This window comes from Microchirus variegatus (genome assembly GCF_963457635.1).
Source record: "Microchirus variegatus genome assembly, chromosome: 16".
Lineage (NCBI taxonomy): Eukaryota > Metazoa > Chordata > Actinopteri > Pleuronectiformes > Soleidae > Microchirus > Microchirus variegatus.
The window spans coordinates 21,181,621-21,196,976 of record NC_139817.1 but is presented as its reverse complement, the minus strand read 5'-3'; the positions used below and the strand labels follow the sequence as shown (position 1 = coordinate 21,196,976).

General features: G+C 41.4%; 2 protein-coding genes across 6 annotated transcripts in view; one reads left to right on the top strand and one right to left on the bottom strand.

Annotated features, from left to right (window-relative positions):
- sos2 (son of sevenless homolog 2) overlaps positions 1-13,462 on the top strand; it is a gene marked incomplete at both ends in the record, with an annotated part of 37,519 nt that extends 24,057 nt beyond the window's left edge. Inside the window, 16 exons of one of the 3 annotated variants that reach the window (XM_083902731.1) lie at positions 1,220-1,318; positions 1,550-1,677; positions 2,424-3,079; positions 3,188-3,269; positions 3,416-3,538; positions 5,127-5,239; positions 6,326-6,548; positions 6,926-7,045; positions 7,134-7,296; positions 8,625-8,742; positions 9,704-9,876; positions 9,976-10,092; positions 10,955-11,219; positions 11,318-11,359; positions 11,449-11,546; positions 12,956-13,462. In XM_083902731.1, coding sequence (XP_083758857.1) covers positions 1,220-1,318; positions 1,550-1,677; positions 2,424-3,079; positions 3,188-3,269; positions 3,416-3,538; positions 5,127-5,239; positions 6,326-6,548; positions 6,926-7,045; positions 7,134-7,296; positions 8,625-8,742; positions 9,704-9,876; positions 9,976-10,092; positions 10,955-11,219; positions 11,318-11,359; positions 11,449-11,546; positions 12,956-13,462 — 3,027 coding nt within the window. Of the gene's footprint in view, positions 1-1,219; positions 1,319-1,549; positions 1,678-2,423; positions 3,080-3,187; positions 3,270-3,415; positions 3,539-5,126; positions 5,240-6,325; positions 6,549-6,925; positions 7,046-7,133; positions 7,297-8,624; positions 8,743-9,703; positions 9,877-9,975; positions 10,093-10,954; positions 11,282-11,317; positions 11,360-11,448; positions 11,553-12,955 lie in introns of all 3 variants that reach the window. The other 2 variants (XM_083902730.1, XM_083902732.1) reach the window with 2 other exon arrangements.
- Positions 13,463-15,087: 1,625 nt separating this feature from the next.
- Positions 15,088-15,356, bottom strand: part of LOC310938246 (uncharacterized protein) — a 46,727-nt gene continuing 46,458 nt past the window's right edge. For all 3 annotated transcript variants that reach the window (XM_083902733.1, XM_083902734.1, XM_083902735.1), the window contains exon 16: positions 15,088-15,222. The gene's annotated coding sequence lies outside the window, so the exon portion shown is untranslated. The remainder of the gene's footprint in view (positions 15,223-15,356) is intronic.

Here is a 15,356-nt window from a genome sequence, read left to right as displayed (position 1 = left end):
ACATCAGACCCACTCCCCCAAAAGGAAAAGTGCAAACTCTAGCCCATAACCTTGTTTCCATTAGAGGTTACCGCTGCATCACCATGCCGCAGCATCTTGGCCACAGCTCACTTAAATGTATAATAAAAATACATAATTGTGATTATCATACATCTAAATGTACAGCACTAATGCACCTCTACAGTCTGTTGACCTGCAGGATGCTGACATATCAATAACATGATCTAAACTCGGGTCATTGTTCCACAACCACGGCTATCCATCAGTGTGCGTCAGGCAGCTGATACTTTTCCTTTTCCATGCGTGCACACACACACACACACATGTTCACACAGCTATCTGTATAAGGACACTGCATTGACTTCCATTCATTTTGACAGACTGAACAAAGCTTTATCTTTAACCATAATCTAAAACTAACCATTACCAAAGGGTGGCCCTTAACTTAACCAGTTAACCCCAGAAATTACATTCTGCCTCTTTAGGACCAGGTTTTGTTTCCATGTGGACTACTGGTCCTGACATGGTCAGTGTTTATGCTAGGTCCTAAAGAGGTAACAAATACCCAAACACACACACACACACACTCTCCAGCTTTCTTCTCCTCCCCATGCAGACAGTGTGGCCGCTGCTGTGGAGTCTGAGTACTAGCATATTGATTCTGAATCATCTATCAGGGGAACAGGAGATTTAAATGGATACTATGACCCCCCCCCCTCCTCTCATCAGCTGCTGCTCCCTCCTTACATCACTGGTTACTCTGCTGTACACTCGTCTAATTCAGCCCAGGTTTTAATCTCACATATGTACTTTTTGATAGCCGTTTTCTTCTTCTCTCTGACACTTGGTGAAATTTGAGTCACAATTTCTTCTTTTTTCAGGTTAGAATTGTTGTCTTTTGTGTCAATACTGTCATTTTGTGTTTTGTTGTGCTCATATATTGCTCTTTGACTCTGAAAACATGAATGCATCTTTCACCAATCAACCATAAGCCAATTAAGCCAGTTTATTTAGCACATAAAAATAATCTTTAAATGTTGTCAATGCATGTAATACACAGTATGGATATCCTGATTATATGATATATGATTTCTTACACTTTTAACAAATTTATGTCAATAAATTTAAAATAATTCTAAATGACATGCTGCTTGTTTCAGATGTGTCTTTTTCCCGCTGATGCAGCACTAACAGTCCTGATGTGTTGTTATGTCTCCAGTCAGTTGCAGAGGGCTTCAAAGAAGCAGTCCAGTACGTCCTCCCCCAGCTGATGATGGTCCCAGTTTACCACTGTATGCACTACTTTGAGCTACTGCAGGTACAATCCATTTATCATTTATCAACATATTTGTTTGTTTTCGTGTGTTGTTATTTTTCTCGTGAATACGTATTTCACTTACAGCTTTAACGACAAAGTGTTCACACACACTAGCTGCTCTGTTGAATGATCTCATGTACAGTTACACCTGCGTTATACATGCAGCAATGTCATGAACTTTGTTGTTTATTTTGTGTTTTAGTTGATGTGTTTCTTTTCTGATCTTTACAGCAACTTCAGGAGCGTAGCGAAGACCAAGACGACAGAGAATGTCTGAAGCAGGCGATCACAGCGCTGCTCAACCTTCAGTGTAGCGTGGATCGCATCTATGCCAAGCACCAGCCTCGCCGTAAACCCGGGTACGTCTGCACTACTAGTATTTCCACTACCACGACTCAACTCGACTCGGTTATTTTGCATTTCCACTATTTGGCGGCCACTGATTGGTCAGAGTGCCCTCACAGGAAGAGACGTCTAACACAAGCATCAAGCCAAACTTTAGATCAGTTAAAAAGATTTAACAATCCTAAAAAATGTGGGTTAATCTCCAACAATTACAAGGGAAATGTCTAAAATCTCAAAATTTAACACGAGTCTAGTCTATTTACAGTCACTGGCTGTATTTCAGTCCAGTGTCAGACGGAGCCTGTGCTCCGGTCATGGAGGAAGTCCTGAACAAATCTGTTTAATTAACTGATTCTAATGATTCAGTTACAATGAAAACAACTGCTTTACAAGTCAGTCGTCACCCATTTGTGTCGCATCGCGTCTAAGAGCCAGAGCACTTTCATGCAGTCGTGCAGTGATGGCTCCGCCCACGTTGAGGAGGTTATACATTGTAATAGAAACACAACCTAAACCATGCAGAGGTGACAAACAAAAATGATTCAGTTTGAATTATTTCAATAGAAACAAAGAAAATTAACATTTAAGAAGCTAAAACATTCAGAAATCTTGTTTTAATAATGAACGAAGTTTCAAATCGATTAGTGATAATCGAGTAATTCAGTAATCGATTAATCTTCGATTAATTGTTTCAGCTCTACTTTAGTGTTATTTCAGTGTTTTAGTGTTTTATTAATGCATTTTTTCCCCTGCCTCACAGTGAGCCCATGTACCGCCTGTACAGCAGGCAGGTTCGTAGCAAACAACTCGCCATCAAACGCATGAACGAGATCCAGAAAAGCATCGACGGCTGGGAGGGGAAAGACATCGGTCAATGCTGCAGCGAGTTCATCCTAGAGGGGCCGCTATTGCGAGCGGGCGCCAAGCACGAGAGACACAACTTCCTGTTCGACGGCCTGATGATCAGCTGTAAGGCGAACCAGAGCTCTCGGCTCCCGGGGTCGGGCAGCGGAGCGGAGTACCGCCTGAAGGAGAAGTTTGTTTTGAGGAAGATCCGCATTGTGGATCGCGAGGACTCGGCGGAGCTTCGGCACGCATTTGAACTGATAGGCAAAGATGAAAACTGTGCCGTTTTTTGTGCACGGACAGCAGAGGAGAAGGCAGCGTGGATGGCGGCGCTGGTGACTCTGCAGTACCGCTCTACTTTGGATCGCATGTTGGACACAGTGCTGCAGCACGAGGAACAGGCACATCCTCTAAGACTGCCCTCCCCGGAGGTTTACCGCTTTGCTGTGCAGGACTCTGAGGAGAACATAGTGTTTGAGGACAAAGTGCAGAGCAAAACAGGCATTCCCATCATTAAGGCCGGCACAGTGGTCAAGCTCATAGAGAGGCTCACGTACCATATGTATGCTGGTAAGCTGCTGTGATAAGTCAACGCAGAGAAATGCATCAGTTCAATGTGAAATCAAATTCCTTGGTTTGTTAAGTTTGTGTTATCTAATCTTTTCCATCTGTTTGTAGATCCTAACTTTGTCCGCACGTTTCTTACCACGTACCGATCATTCTGCAAACCGCAGGAGCTTCTTACCCTGCTGATAGACAGGTATGCTGTCTCCGCAACTCCACAACTCGCCTACCTGCAGGAGTCATTTAATGCACAGCTGAGACATAAGGACATGTGTCAGACAAGTATCAGTGATTGCTAAAATCTTAAAGTATCTCATCCAATCATTATCATTTTTCCCTCAGGATTGAGATCCCTGAGCCAGAACCGACTGAAGAGGACAGACAGGCTCTGTGGAACGGCGATCAGCCGATGGCAGCCGAGCTCCAGAGGTTCCGGAAGGAATATGTGCAGCCGGTGCAACTCAGGTACAACAGCTGACCGGTATAACTGCAAAGAATTATACTACTGTTCAAAAGTTTGGGGTCACCTACACAATTTTTTGTGTGTTTTCCATTAAAAGTCACACTTTTATTCATCAAAAGAGTTGCAAAATGAATAGAAAATATAGTCAAGACATTGACAAGATTAGAAATAATCAAAAAACCAGCAAAACTGTTTTCAGCTGTGTTAACATCATTGCACAAGGGTTTTCAAGGGTTTTCTAATCATCCAATAGCCTTCTAACGTGATTAGCAAACACAATGTACCATTAGAACAAGGGACATTGCACAATCCGTGAGAAAATAGATCATAGCTGATCTCTTTCCTCATCAAAGACATTTGTCCAGAAGATGTTAATACTGCTTTGAATTTTGAGAACAACAGATGAGGAATCATTTGTTATTTCAGGTTTTTTGATTGAAAAAGCAAATAAGCAAATACAACAACCAAACAAGACAAAAGGGAAACGGTTTTGAGACATTGCACGAATTAAATTAGTACTCAGAGGTCCCTTAATCCTAAGTGTTCGATCTAAATTTCAGTGTTAAATGATTAAAATCAGTTAATGATGTCGTTGGTAACCAATGACTGTTCAGCTCTGGCGCCGTAAGTTTGCAGATAAACTGTAAAAGCTTGTTCTAAAATCTTCAAATGCTTTCTTTTATTTCCAAACAAGGGTTTTAAAAACACCAAGGAGACTCTGCATCTCCCTTTGTCTTGTGTTGTTATTTGGCTCTTTTTCACTCTTCCTGTTAAGGCCTGAATGTTCTCACCGAGCCACAGAATTACTTTTGAATTAGACTCCTTATCCTTATAAGGAGCAAGAGAGTCAGGAACAGTCTCCTAAGTACCATTAAAAACTGAAAGCCTCTCAGTATCAAGACTCCAGTGAAGGGCAGCTGCAATAAAGTCTGTAGTTTTTCATCGTGAAGTGCTGTGGTCACATCTATGTATATATTATACAGTGTATCCTCTGAATTAACAGTATTTTTTTTTTTTTTTTCAGACGTACAATATAGGAACCACTAATAATAATAAAGAACATGTTCATTGATTGGGACAAAACCTGAGGGAGCTTTTTGTCCGTTTGTTTTGAGCAGATTGGGTGGTCTGTTGTTAGGTAAACATTGAGATGAAGTCCCACTATTTATAACCAGGCTACTCAAAGTCGGTGAAAATACCTCTTAAAACAGGACTTCTGCCCTTTTAAAGTGCAAAATGCCCCTGCTGTTTCTATTTTTAAGTTTCCACTCTTTAAAAATGTCAAAATGACGAGAGTAAGGAAAATACACTGGCCGGCTGCCAGAACCTCTTCAACTCTGTTTGCTCAACGTCCTTCACTTTATTAAAGTCAGCGCATCTACTGTCCTCTTGTGTCCCCTCTTCACTGCATGCCACATCGTCTCATTTGAGAGGATGTAAACAATTTTGTTTTCCTGTTTTGTTACCACACAAATGTTCATTCTGACACATATTAAAAATGGATGGATTAATAATCGATTAATCAGTGAATTGTTTCAGCTCTAAAGTCTATATGATTAGTTAATACTGAAAGGTGTGTTTGCTTCACAGGGTTCTCAACGTTTTCCGCCAGTGGGTCGAACATCATTTCTACGACTTTGAGAACGACCCAGAGTTGAGAAGTCGACTAGAGGAATACATCACCAGCAAAATTCAACTGAGAGGTCGGCCATGTTTGTTTTTGTTTTTGTTTTTTTTGTTTTTTAGAGATATGTATCTTTATACCATCGTCTGCTGCCTCTTGCAGCATCTCATCTTTTCTTCTGGCATGAAAAAATGATCGTGACAGGATATTTCATCCTAAGATTTGAATTAAAAAGTATTAAATAATATAATTTATTAAGTCACAAGCTATGGCCAAGTTCAGCGACATTGTCTATCTGCACAATCCCACTGCAGCATGAATAGGATTAGTTTTTACATTTCATTTCCACATCTTACTTCTATCATATTTATTTATTTGAAATTGTGCTTTCAAACAATGCAATTAACGGGAACACTTTAGATTAGGGAACACATATATGTTAGTAAGCACCTAGTTAATTGTGAATATAAGTAGAATACTTGCCCTGTATTAGTAATCATAACCTTATTCTACCTCTATTACGACATGAATTAAGATTTTTCCTACATAAGGTGTTCATACATGCTTAATATTCACTAATAAAGGGCGAGTATGCAACTTATAAGCATGTTAGTAAGCACCTAGTTAATGGTGAATATGTGTTCCCTAATCTAAAGTGTTACCCAATTAACAAATTGCAAAGGCCGCAGTTTCATTTGACCGTTTGTGATTGTTGTTTAATGTCAGTTCATAAAAAGTGATGTATAAATGACAGGAAAACTTTTATATCTGTATAATCTGTTACATAGTGAATATATATATATATATCACCAATTCAATTGCAATGTCTCTCAGAAAAACTGCTTTCAGATATTTTCTCCAATTGTTCAGTCCTTAATATTTGAAATATTAATTTTTGATCATGTTTCTTTGTGAAGCAGATTTTGTCTGTGAGGAATCTTAATAATAACTCCAAATATATAAAAAAAAATATGTACCTGTGTATTTTGGTTGAAGCTCATATCAGAATTATCTTATAGGTGATCATTCTGCTCTGGAAAATCTCATAAAGTCATACTTGAAAGTGGATTACGTGTCATTTTAATGAAATTGGGATATGAATAGCGACAATAACCAAAATCTTGCAACATCAAAATTCATGAAACTTTTGTGTTTTTATATTCAGGCAAGTCGATGAGGAAGTGGGTCGAGTCCATCAATAAGATCATCAAGCGGAAGCTGCAGACGCAGTCGAATGGCGTCAGTCACAACATCACCTTTGAGAGTCCGCCTCCTCCCATCGAGTGGCACATCTGCAGAGCGGGACAGGTGGACTCTTTTGACCTCATGACCCTTCACCCCATCGAGATCGCGCGCCAGCTGACTCTGCTCGAGTCTGAGCTCTACAGGTGAGTTGAGCAAAGCATCTGATGTATGAGTTCCTTTGTATGGTTGTGCTCTGTCGATATAATTGTAAAACAAAACTGTTTTGAAGGTTGAATATGTGTTGCTGATTACAGCTTGAAGTGGTGATACGGTCTTAAAAAATTTTGAGGTGGTGTTGAAAAAGTCTTAAAAAGGTATTGAAATGAACTTCAGAATTCCTGCATATACCCTGTAAATATATGAGTTTATTATGTTTAGGGTTTAAAATGGAGGCAATCTCTAATCCATCTTGAAAAGATATTGTGTTCATGAGGCTCATGGATGTGGACACATGAGTCCTCAAACCAGACAAATAAGATCTGGTTGTAGTTGAAATAAATAAATCCTGCTCCCTCCACAGAGCTGTTCGGCCGTCGGAGCTGGTCGGCAGCGTCTGGACCAAAGAGGACAAAGAGAAGAACTCGCCAAATTTGCTCCGTATGATCCGTCACACCACCAACCTCACGCTGTGGTTCGAGAAGTGAGTCTGACCAGGAGAGCAAACGTCGATTTCAAAAGTCCCGTTTGGAGGAAACGCGTATGTAACTGTGTGTGTGTGTCGTTCTCAGGTGCATTGTCGAGACGATGAACCTGGAAGAGAGGGTGGCAGTGTTGTCACGAGTCATCGAGATCCTGCAGGTTTTCCAGGAGCTCAACAACTTCAACGGCGTGCTGGAGGTTGTCAGTGCCATCAACTCTGTCCCAGTCTACAGACTCGACCACACCTTTGAGGCAAGTCTGGGGCCTGATTCTATTGGTTTAAAACGAGCTGTCAATCACCCAAATTGGCCAAAGTAAGCCAGAGCTATGGCCCTGTGAGTCAGCGAGTTTTCTTACTTTTTATTATTTATTTATTTTTTTAAATTCAAAACAAGTTCTTTTTAGACCAATAGTGACATAATTTTTAGTTTTTAATAATTTGGTACCTAAAAAATCTCAAATGGCCCAGATGGTGCCAAAGAGAGAACGCCTAGACATCTCTTTACTAAAACCTCTGCCATTTGACTCCGCTTCACTTCAGCTGCATCAGCACAGCTCATGACCACATGTTGTTACATGACCTCCATGGGTTTTTCAGCTTTTTTAGGCGAAAAAAATCCTTAATTTATGCAGGGTTCCATCTGCATTTACACAGTGGCATCTACACTGCAATCTCACAAGTGTTATCTTTATTTTGATACCAAGCTAATCCACATAGAGCTTGTAACTGCAGAAATTTACTCTATTTAGTTTGGCCATGTCATTCTCGAGCAGGGACTCCAAAAAGAGGGTCAGGGAAGAAGAGGTTAACATGTTGCTCGCTGTAATTTCACGTGAAAAGAATGCGATAGTTCACCTTTCTTTCTGACGGAAACTATTCAGGCAAAACGCCTTAGAAGATGAAGTGGAAATTCCTCTGGGTTGAAGAGCCAGAGTGTCTCGTGAAGCTGAAGCTGCTCATTAACATACCAGAAAATAAAATGGAATTTAAATGCACAGCACATGGAGAAACAAGTCAGCTATTTTTAGATTTACTAATAAGCCAAGAAATAAATTTCTATTTGACCTGATGATGGGAGCACTAGATGTTTTCGCTCACAGGAAAAGGTTTTGTCTGGCGTCCTGTATGTTAATTAATTAAATCAATCATGTCCTAAAAGAGTCAACACACAGCCTTTATTTAATTATTTAGTGGTAAATAAAATGGGTATTTTTATGTTTGATAAAAATTCAGCACAAATTGAATTTTGTGTTATTTGATGACAGTAGGTTAAATGTCAGGTGATCAACAAATTCAATGAGAATCACATTGCGTTGACCTAAAAATACTGTACAAACATGCAAATGCAGAGTCTGCCCTGATTCTAAATATGACTCAGATTTTTAATGACTTCAGCTGTTGTGTAACTCGCTGGAACCCTGAGGGCCAAGAATCTGTCCGTATTCTGTTGAGACGTGTGCAACAGCAGTTGAATCCTCTGTTTTTTTTGTCACTTTAACATGCATTTTAGTTCTGTCAAGCACCAAGTTAAAAGGCTGAACCTAATTAATGGGGCTTTTTCTCCCTCGTCTGCCCACAGGCAATACCAGAGAGGAAAAAGAAAATTCTGGAAGAAGCTGTGGAGCTGAGCCAGGACCATTTTAAGAAATACTTAGCTAAACTCAAGTCAATAAACCCACCCTGTGTGCCTTTCTTTGGTAAGTCATCTGCAGCACTCCTATGGACCAGAGTTATCATAATGCATACACAAGACTTTTCTTTTTATGAAGATTACAATAAAACAAACATACAACATCAACAACATATTTTTTAAGGTTAACTGACCTCGAGCAAATATAATAAATGGTATTGTATCAGTTTAAATGTTTATTTTCTGTGCCTCTGGTGAATTGACATGTTCATTGCTGGTTGAATAGTTAGGGCTGTTTGTCTTGTTACTACTCAACTTTTCTCAGCTTCAAAGTCTGTTCATGTTTTAGAAGTTCCTGTTGGAACTGATAATGTTCCAAATGAACTGAACGGAATACTATTTTGAAGCAGTTTATTGGAAAAAAAAATACATACTAAAAGTTTGGCTCTGTGACACTTTGTATCTTATTTGTTGATGATTGATTAATGATTTGCTGATTTCTCAATGGTTCTGACAGGCATCATAAAAATAAATGGTCTAAAATAATTCAATAAATTTGAAGGTTTCTGTAAAACCAGGGTGTCTGCGGGCTCTTAAAAAGTATTAAAAGTTGATCAATCAATTTTGGGAAAATTAAGGCATGCATGTTTTCCTCCCCATGTTTGTTAAAAAACAACGATGTGCAGGCTCGGGGCTGCGCGTACACTTATTTGTTTTAATCAGCCTTGCCTTTTGTTTAATTTATTCTTTCCAACTTATGAGTTCCTTTGTATGTGCTCTATAGATTTAATTGCAAACTAAAAGTGTTTTAAGTTAAATATGTGTTGCTGATTACAGCTTGAAGTGGATTCCTGCATATACCCTGAAAACTAAAATAAGTGATTTCATTTGTACCATGTGGAATGAGGCTGATGTACCAGTCTGTCACTAATAGACGAGCGTTGACATGAAAGCTGAAGACGGGGTTATTGTTGTTCTTTCCGAAGCACAACCTGCAATATTTCTTACATTTTTCCCTTGCTCCTCAGGTATCTATCTAACCAACATCCTGAAAACAGAGGAAGGCAACCCGGACTTCCTCAAACGCCACGGCAAGGAGCTGATCAACTTCAGCAAGAGACGGAAAGTCGCTGAAATCACGGGAGAGATCCAGCAGTATCAGAACCAGCCATACTGTCTGAAGGTGGAGCACGACATCAGGGTGAGAATCACTCACATCATCATCATCATCATCTTTTTGTTTTTTTTACAGATTTACACTCATGGAACATTCACGACTTGTCTTTTTTTTCCACTGTAGAGGTTCTTTGAGAACCTGAACCCGATGGGCAACAGGAGCGAGAAGGAGTTCGCTGACTATTTGTTCAAAATGTCCATGGATATTGAGCCACGGAACTGCAGGCAGCCTCCCCGATTTGTAAGTGTCACGACAGGGTGAACTTTTAGTTATTCTTCCTGTTTTAGCCTCCTTTTTTTCCATCTTTCATAACCAAGAAACGAAGAAAAGGCCATTTAAACAGCAGATATTGACATTCACCCCGTTTAAACTTTAACCCTTTAACCCTGAGCGTATCGCAAATGACACGTTCGTGCAAGCAAATTTTGGATTACCGTAATTACGTGAGGGTTTGTGCCATCTTTAAAAAAATTCCAAAGGTTTCTGAGAGTTGAGAAGTTGCACGCCAAAGCCAATGCGTGGTTATTACGGTAATTTCAATCGCAATGTTGCAGGTAGCCCGCGAATCAGCGTCTTTGTCACTAGAGAGGAGAGAGTTGGAAAAAAACGCCTGTACATAGTTTCCATTGTTTGGCCTGTTTTTGGACATTGAGACAAAGACTCAAACAAATGTAATTTTAAATATGTTTTATACTGTTCAAATTTCAAATTTGACATGCAAAATCTGGTGTTCATGTACGATTACAGTGTTTTTTCTCAATAAAAATGTTTTTCTTCATTTTTAATTGTTAATCCACTATTTTAACATGCAGTAGATTGTAAATAAACTGCCAGATATTGAAAGTTATTCTGGAAAAAATGGGCAAAAGCACTTACCCTCAAGATATTTTCTGTCCCTTTTAATGGTTAAAATAAGCAAAAAAAAAAAAAAAGAAGGTCCAGACAAAATCAGGGATTAAACCTGTTTCATGTGCACAGAAGAGGATTAACCGCTAAATTAGAATTACATTGGGGGGGATTACAAAAATGGTGAAGCTACTGAATATTCTTGTATGTTAAAGCTGTGAGTTGAGACTGAAATAATTGTCCTTTCTTCCTGCAGCCCAGGAAGACCATGTACACTCTGAAATCCCCGGGGATCCGGCCTGTGCGAACGTCTACCTCTGGCACCCTGAAGGGCCACCCCGTCCCCCTGGAGAGGGAGCCCCCTCACAAGATCACCTTCCGAAGCATCGCAGAGACCGAGCCAGAGACGCCGGCCTCGGCCTCGGTGCCCACATCCCCGAACACGCCGACGCCTCCGCAGTCAGCCTCCTCTGACCTCAGCTCAGTCTTCATGGAGCACGACCTCAGCAGCTCCTACGGCGGTGAGTTTAGCAGGAATTTATCATGCAGGAAAAAAATATTGCAAACGGTAAAGAAGCTTTTTGTGAAAACAAATCTTCCCCTTTTTTGTATTTTACAGGTAGTAACTCCATATTTGCTCCTGTTCCTCCACCACCTTCAAGTGAGTGTGGAGTTCTTGGCTTTTAGGTTTTTCCTCACACTGATCGTAACTTTTTAAAAACTCAAAAAAAAAACCTGTCTTTTCCTCAGAATTCCAGTCCATTTCTCTTGGCAGCCTCAACCAGCTCGGAGAGGAGCTACTCAAGCCGCCTCCTCTACCACCACGGCGGAAAGATGCAATGTCTGAAGCCAAGGCAAGAGCAGCATTTAATTTGCTTTTTAGACATTTGAACAACTTACCTCACTCTATTAAGTGTGACCAAATATGTCTAAGAACAATGAAACATACGATAAAACAATAAAATACTGTAGAAAATATAAAAACCACACAAATAAACAGGTCATACAATAAAACCATAAAAAAAGATCAAACCAATGTCTCAAACTGGGTTAAAGCTGCGTTTTTAAAATATTTAAAAACTGTGTTTCTGCAAAATGTAGTGTGATGATTTTTTTTAATAGGGAAGTAACAGTGCCTTACAATGTAATATCCCGTCATTAATAACAATGGGGTAATAAGGCAATAATATTATAGTAATACATGTTACTTTCTAAGTAGTAGTAGGTTAGTATCGGACCTGCCTTCACACGGACATAATGTGGGAATCAAAATTGGTCATTTTTATTGTATAAAGTTTAAATTCATCCCAAATTCTGAGCTTACCATACCATGAACACGCGTGTGTTTAATGACAATGAATCAAAATGCCTAAAATGATTTTATCCTCAGCTCATTTTGGTTGACCACTCGGTGGGCAGTAGAAATATCCAATAGAGACGTGTTTTCTTAACTCTGCAGCATATAATGTGTATATAATTGTTCAGGTCTAATCTAAAGCAGATGTTAAAGGGGACATAATATGCTAAATAAACATTTTAATCATTGTAATACTTATATTTGGGACTAAAAGATGACTCACTCATGTTTTTGTTGTCCTCCTCAGTCTAAGTAAAGGAGATAAAACACTTCCGCACGCAATCTGACGTCAGACTGATAAATTCCTGGAATAGGAGCTCCGCTTCATCCCTAAAAATCGCGAGAGTGCTGGGGAGGGCAATAGTATCCGGAAGAGTGGAAGTCCGTGAAGTGTTCTATTCTTGGCTGCGCAGTGCAGCACAGAGTTCTACACAAACTTCCAGCCTCAGAGGATTTACGTGTCCAGTGGATACATGTTATAATATAACATATATTCATCATATATTATATGACGGCAATGTGCCGGCTAGAGTCGGCAAATGATGGCTTTTCTAAATGCTAACAGCTGTTAGCTGCAGGAGCCTCAGTGAGGCTGACGTAGTTTCCTGTGTCTCATTTGCATTTAAAGAGACAGACACTCAAAACCAAGCGTTCTGAACAGGGCTGTTTTGTCAGGGTGATTGAACTGCTGTGGTGCTTCATCCTTTTTTGACCAAAGCATGTCACAGACATGTTCATTAGGACACCAGGAAACTAGGTTAACTTGGAGAAAGATGGTATAAACTGAGTCCTTTAAATCGCCGAGGGACGATGCCTCTCTGCTGCCTCGTGTGGCTTCTGTTTACATCACAGTATAAACTAGACAAATCTGGTAATGACACAATTCTCTTTGTGTTTCAGCTGAGCTCCAGGTCTGACAGCCCTCCGGCTATTCCTCCTCGACTGCCTCCTCCTCTTCCGAGAAACCAGCCTCGTCCGCCGGTCTACAACGGTCCCCCCATGGACGGCCCCCTGCCGAGCCCGCCCCCTCCTCCACCCCGCGACCCTATGCCCGACACGCCTCCTCCAGTGCCCCAGCGGCCGCCAGAGATCTTCATCAACTACCCGCCGTTGCAACCTTCCCCCGTGGGACGGTACCACTGGGACTTCGGCAGCTCCCCGAGCTCGCCGAACACGCCGCCCAGCACGCCGTCTCCTCGCATTCCCAGGCGGAGCTGTCCGCTCAGCGCCAGCCAGAACAGCCTCTGCCCTCTGCCCATCCCCTTCACCGCTCCGCCTGTGCCGCCTCGCCACAACTCCAGCCCGCAACTCCCCAAACTCCCACCAAAGACTTACAAAAGGGAGCTGCTGCTGCAGCCGCCGATGCAAGGCCTCTCATTGGTGGAGAACACCGACAGCAGCCAGTGAGTGCAGTGAGGTGACACTGACATGCAAACTTCAAACTACGACACAGTGAAACTCGCAGCTACTGATCAGGACGAATAACGCATACTGTTAACTTCACACGCATCTTCTCCGCCCCCCCCTGCATCGACCCGCCGCACCCCCGCCATGCCTCTCAGGGGATCAGTAGCTCCGGCTTCATCAGAAACCCTCTGTGCCAATGAGAAACCCACACCGGTGTGCCAGCTGATAAACAACAAGGAGTCGGGTGTTTGTCTTTTATTTTACAGAGCGAGAATCCTTTGGCTACATCCACAACTACAGTGTTTTCATTTGAAAGACTGCGTGAATGAGTGCTGCGTCCAGGCTGCTACACTGAATATTATCAACGCGAAACAACAATGGAGAGAAGCGGAATAAGAATCTGAACTCCCGTTTTTTTCCTCTAAATGGGAACATAATTTATAAAATTGACATCAGATACTGTTGAAGACCTGAAATTGGCGAATGAGACCAGGAAAATGTTTGCTGGTGTTATAAAATGAAATGATGGAGTTCTTTTCGCAGCCAGTGGAGACGCCCCCTGGTGGCTTATTCAATATACTACTTCCGCATTGTTTTCAGCCAGTAAACTAAAGGAAGTTTTTTTTCGTCCAGCAGAGTAGCATGAAAACCAGTCTGGAAGTCATATGTGCGAAACAGCGCCATAGTCGCCGATCGTCTCCACTTTTGCCCGCCCAGACTTCAGCGGCTGAGTTTTCAAGCAGAAACCGAACCCGCAGTAGTTTTTTTTTTAAATCCCTAAAACTCTGTGGTCGTGTGGACGACAGGCGTATCCAGAGCAGAATTCATGCATTTTTAAAACGATAACGGAGTCGTGTGGATGTAGCCTTTGTCCCTGTCGGAAGTTCCTCGCCCCACATCTTACTCCTCCTCCTCCACTGGGGTGTGGCTGATTTTTTCTTTTTTTTTGCGGGGGGAGGGCGGCGTTGGACTTTGTAGCCTTAAGTGTCATGCTTTGTTTCTTTGAGCATTGACATCACGTTGAGTCCTGCTGCAGCTCGCAGATTTTTACGACCTCTCTCCTCCTCAACGATCAACACAGTAGCTCTTTTTCGCGGCGGTGGCCGCGAGCAGAAGACATTTCCATTGACTTGTGTTTCCTACGAACTGAAAACAAAACAGTTGCCAAAGTCTTATTTTATGCAGGGGGATAAGGGATTTTCTTCTTTTCTTTTAAACAAATGTGACATTTGTGACAGAAAACACCAACAGGAGGTGACACTGAATCCCCCACCTTGTATCTCAACTGTACACTGTGACTGTAAAGACACAAGTCAAACTGTCTGATTTCTTTTTTTTCGGCCTCTCTGCAGCCACAACACGTTGCCTTTTTTAAAAACCCGACAGCGGTGACCTCTGACCCCAGGCTCCAGTCCTCTCAGATGAAAACAAAAACGAGAGCCAAGAACACTCCATTTGCACATCGAAGCTTGGGCGAAGTCAGCAGGTTTTTGACGAGGGGGGCGGAAAGTCCCCATCGTCTGCCACGATATCAAACAACGCCGATCCAGGACTGAGAGAGAAATTAGAGGTTTTTTTTCTTCTTCTTTCTCCAACTCTTGGAAAAGCTGATGTCTTAAATCGGTCTCTGCGGTCCGACACTGTGCTCTTCTCCCAAAAAAAAGACCAACTTTTCTTCATTGGTATTCAATCTCAGCACTGGAAGCACGCAACCTCCCACCAAAGCTGAGTCGGCTCCCCCCAGTGGCTGCACCAAATACCTGCAAAAGAAAAACATGAGTTGGACGAAAGACATAAAATGAAATGAAAACTTTAAAGAAAAACAAAAAAAAAAAGAGGAACTTTTTAAACTCAACTTTTTCTCGTTGATCTTTCTCCCTCTTTCTTTTTCTTC